The sequence below is a fragment of the Penaeus vannamei genome, chromosome 26 (assembly GCF_042767895.1).
Source record: "Penaeus vannamei isolate JL-2024 chromosome 26, ASM4276789v1, whole genome shotgun sequence".
Lineage (NCBI taxonomy): Eukaryota > Metazoa > Arthropoda > Malacostraca > Decapoda > Penaeidae > Penaeus > Penaeus vannamei.
Genome location: NC_091574.1, coordinates 21,621,304 through 21,626,303, shown reverse-complemented (window position 1 = coordinate 21,626,303; position 5,000 = coordinate 21,621,304). Strand labels below are relative to the sequence as shown.

General features: G+C 38.0%; 1 protein-coding gene across 1 annotated transcript in view; it reads right to left on the bottom strand.

The window, feature by feature from the left end:
- Positions 1 to 825: 825 nt before the first annotated feature.
- MED19 (mediator complex subunit 19) overlaps positions 826 to 5,000 on the bottom strand; it is a 4,708-nt gene continuing 533 nt past the window's right edge. The window contains exons 2-4 of the mRNA XM_027383788.2: positions 3,724 to 3,816; positions 2,950 to 3,090; positions 826 to 1,766 (exon numbers count right to left, since the gene is read on the bottom strand). Coding sequence (XP_027239589.1) covers positions 1,467 to 1,766; positions 2,950 to 3,090; positions 3,724 to 3,816 — 534 coding nt within the window. The 3' untranslated portion in view covers positions 826 to 1,466. The remainder of the gene's footprint in view (positions 1,767 to 2,949; positions 3,091 to 3,723; positions 3,817 to 5,000) is intronic.

The window sequence follows — 5,000 nt, the reverse complement described above, 5'->3', positions numbered from 1 at the left end:
TACAGTTGTACCTGGAATATGGAACCTAATACAACTATATACCAGATACTCAACCATGGAAGTTAGTAAAAAATTATCTCTGCATCAGTGAAAGTTAGGAGAGGCAATTTCAAATGTTGAAAAAAAGAAAAGGACTTTGGAATTCTTTTTACAGGAGAACTGAACCATGTGACTCAGATACTACAGCGTAAACAAAATACTACTGCTAACTGTAAAATAGAGGCAATCATGTATGTAGACAAATATATGGTAAAGAAAATTATCCTATCATCTGGCCTTCTCCAGGGCATCTCCCTTTCAGTCATAGAAAGTTCCCCTTAAACAAAGAAATGGATAATCTGAATGTTTGATCTAAGAGCCACCACTTGGGGTCAATGTTAAGGAGACTTAAACTACAAAGAAATACTGAAGAAAGTTAAAATATAAAAATAGTGGACAGGTTATGTTTAAAAATTATGTCTTTGGAACAATGATATAAAATAAGGAAGAATTTATGATCTTAAATTAAAGAGGAGCATGAAGTGACAGCTAAAGGGTTTAGATTATGAAAGCAGTGTTATGCATGTCAGGAATTGCAGTTTCCTAAGAGAACTACTCATGAATGAACAATGCAGGTGTATGAATAACGAGCATACATCCTTTAGTGTGAAAGGAATCCTCCCAAAAAAACATACCTACATGCACACACGCACCCACACACAGACATCCGTATATTTCAGTAAATGTAAGAAAGCACACACTAACAATGGAATGTAGAAAGTATCAACTCTATTGTTATAAAGAACATTTAATCCTTATAAATAAACAAAGGAAATGAAAATAATATTTCTTTTTCCATTTCATTGTTTTTCATCATAAAAGTAACATAACTTAATCTCTTACAACACAATTCCCCTATTTGATTAGCAAAGATGATTAGAGAGGTGGTTTAGTATAAATAAGATTTCTGACATAAAAAGGACATTCCTCTGCTCATGAAGTGATATTGGAAAATCTTTGCTTTCTTAGTTATTTCCCTAATTACTGCAAGTTCATTAATCTATATAATTACAAATATTTTGGCTGTATTTATTAAAACGATCCGTAAATGATTCAAGAAAGATTACATTCTTCTGCCAAAGGAAAAACATCACTGAGTTGAGATTTTATTGACCTAACAAAAAAAAAGGAACATTATCATTAAACAAGTAAGTACCTTGCACTATCAATTCAGCCACAGACATTTAAAATGCTTAGTACAATACTTGATGGGTATAAAAAGTCAACTATAATAATCTGACTCATGTAACATATATAGACTTGGGGTCTAACATACTGAGAAAGACTATACTTAACTGGAAAAATGCTTCTTTTTAAGCTTCACTTGCAAGTTTTACAAACACTGTAACTTGATGCACAAAGGTAAACCATGATTCAGTAGATGTTTTCCACCTCTGCAATGTTAAGGCTCGCACTACACTGTCTTATCATTGAATTATCCTATTCATGTCACCACCCGAAAGTCCTGGATGTTCTGGACTGTGTTTTTGTTTCTTCTTCTTCTTCTCTTTCTTTTTCTTTTTCTTTTCCCTCTCCTCGTCATTCTTCTTTTTCTTGTGCTTTTTCTCATGCATATCGGACCCATCAGCAGAGCCATCTTGTGTTGGTGTTTCTCCTGCCTTGAATTTGTGTTTCTTGTGTTTTTTATGTTTCCGTTGGCCCGGGGGCTGATTCATGAAGCGATATTGTTCTGGAAGGGGGCCTGCATGTAGGCGGAATGCAGCAAGCTGGAAACAAATACATCTTATAATCATCTCAAACTAGTCAAACAGTCTTACAGTAACTCAAGTGGATACAAGTTCACTGCATTATGTTTATTCTTTTATCCATTCATTTTTCAGAATAGAATGATGTCTCTGATCATCCAGAAAATATGCTGACTGCATTGGCTATCTTCCTATCAAATTTCCTGGCTTTAATAACTATATTTTAGCAAGGAAAACTAACATTTTATTCCCTTTTAGCTATGACTAAAGGACCCTCATGAAAATACAGCCCTTAAACAAATATTCCTAGCAAACTGTTTATACTTTTACCATATCCATCCAAAATGGATTTCCATATTTCCCTGAGGTAGAGGGGCAAAGTTGCCAAGAGACGCTTTTTTTACTTTTATTCTATCTAGCTATGTTTTAAAAAATAAAACATAGCTAGCTTCACTATAAAATGCTCTCTTCTTCCCTTAAACTCCTACAATATTGGTGATGTGACCTCCACATCATGAAATAATTTGGCTTGAAGGCTGATGGACATGACCATTCTGTCAGAGAAAAATTAGAATTTCGACTAAAAGCCGGGGCAAGGGGAATAACTTGATACAAGTGCACAGAGCTCTCTTGGAGGGTGATTAGACTCAGTGGGCATTCAGGAAGGGGCTCTTGTTTTATTCCTATTGGTAAACAAGTGTGGGATGTACCATTTGTCAACCATAACTGGAAGAGTGTTGGCTCCAGGGAGGACACTTTTTCCATACTTAGGAGTCTATTCCAGCCCACCATGGCTCACATCCCATTTTGTATTACAGAAAATTCAATACTATAAAAAATTGAAAATGACACAAATAAACAAAATGCTCTTTATTGTTATCATTATTGCATTGAGTTATGGACTACCCAGAAAGATGATATGGAATTTTAGCAAGGAAAACAGTCCATCACCATCTGGCTACAGCATATCAAATATAGACAATCAAAAATAGCACAAAGCAAACCCCGCTTATGCAAAAAAGACAAAACAGGAGGCAAGAAATTTTGTCCCTGCACTTATATATGCATTTGTCTAAGACTGGTCCATAACCCACACACCTGTAAGAGTGGCCACTAAGTAAGTCTACACCTATCCAAGGGGTTAAATACAATCGCAACACATACAGCAACACAATCTAAATCGTATCAAAATTTGAGCAAGTACCTGGTGGTGATTGAGCAAAGTGAATTCCTTGAAAACTGGTGGCTTCTCGATGAGTGACTGGAGTGAGGAATTGGTGAGGTGAGCAGGAGTGTCTATGATTCCTGGGAGTGTTGGCAGGAAGGATGATAAGGAGTCTCTCACCTGAAAAAGAGGGGATCAAAATTATCACACTGAATGTCTTTCTTTCACCCATAAGGTGCATTAAGAACATTTCAAAACTTTACTTTTTTTCTTTTTTTTTTTACAATTTCATAATATAAAGAACCTGGTTAATCTTTATGGTATAGACAAACCAAACTAGGACAAATTACAGATGATATATATATATAAAGGACAAAAAGTTGCAGTCCTCCATACAAGGGAGGGAGAGGGAGAGGGTGAGATATAGGTAGAGGTACAGGGAGGGAAGGAGGGAGGGAGGTAGAGAGGGAGGGAAGAAGGGAAGAAGGGAAGGAGGGAAGGAGAGAAGGAGGGAGAGGGAGAGGGAGAGGGAGAAGGAGAGGGAGAGGGAGAGGGAGAGAGAGAGGGAGAGGGAGAGGGAGAGGGAGAGGGAGAGGGAGAGGGAGAGGGAGAGGGAGAGGGATTGAGAGAGAGAGAGAGAGAGAGAGAGAGAGAGAGAGAGAGAGAGAGAGAGAGAGAGAGAGAGAGAGAGAGAGAGAGAGAGAGAGAGAGAGAGAGAGAGAGAGAGAGAGAGAGAGAGAGAGAGAGAGAGAGAGAGAACTTTCAAACTATGCTCTAATTCTAAAACAACCACAAAGACAAATTTACACTTGCCTTCTTGCCTGTGAATTTGTTGTACGAATGCTCCAAGTTAAAGTGCTGCATCAGGTTGGTAGCACCTGTGAGCTCATTCTCTGTAGCTGGATCCTGCAACATGATGGAAAGTAAAAAAGGTGAAAATCAGAAACCTTAATAATAGCAAATGTACTTTGAAATCCTTCTTTTATAGTTAGTAATTATCAAAAAATATAAAACACAAGCTTTACGTGCCCCATGGTGCCCGAAAACTACCAAATCAGCTGGGCGCTCACAGGGGAAACTGTTGAAGCATGCTGATACCCAGCATTATTGGGTTATTTTGTTGGTAATTGTTCAAAATATCTTTATATGACTGATCATAATGATAGTGGTATTGGTGGATTGCTCTAACCATCTACCCCCATAATATGCAAGACCTTTGCAGTGGAACCTCCCCAAACCCTCATATTCTTAGCCACAATGGCTGAGGAGGGAATAAAAAGTATCAGGAAAATTGTGGTGTAAAATATGAATACTATATGAGAAACATATCACTATAATAATAATAATATACACAGAATAAGTCACTATACTGTCTAATGCAGGGGGCTGTGCCCTTCACAACTTATTCCACGTACTTTCCCCTAGTCCCTGCCCTGGAAGACAAAGAATCCTCCATGTATTCACAGCAGGTTAGAGTGTACGACCAACATGCGGGAGTGCCTGATGCTAGGTCTGTCCTACGCCCTATCCTGATGTACATGTGTTCGATTCATTGTTGTCCAGGTTGGAGCGCTACTGTATATCATTCATATTCTACCCTGCAATTTCCCTGGTACTATTCATGCCCTCCCTTGCCATTGGGGCCAAGATTGTGAGTATTGGACGGGGTTTCCGAAGCATAATTTCTATGTACGTTGGTAGAAGAGAGTGAGAGAAATCCAACAATACCACTATCATCATCCTATTCTTTGAAATTCCATGAAGAAGTTTACATTTGGGCGGATGGATGATGAAACAAGTGGGCAGAAAGGTCAAAAGAATTTTACAAGGGGAAGGTGATTTAAAAAAGAACTAAGGGTGCACGGAAAGATACCCGAGAACTACATTTGCGCAGACAGAATTTTACTAAACTCTACAGTCTAGCAGTCCATGTCCTAACAGTTTCAAGCATTTAAAATTAAATGCAAAATCATCCTGATGCAAAAGTGTTTGATACTTGAGCTCATACATCGACAAACTATCTTGCCGGAATAAATGTGGCATAGGTTTACTAGCTTTTGTGATAGCATGAGGTTTGCAGTCCATTCATC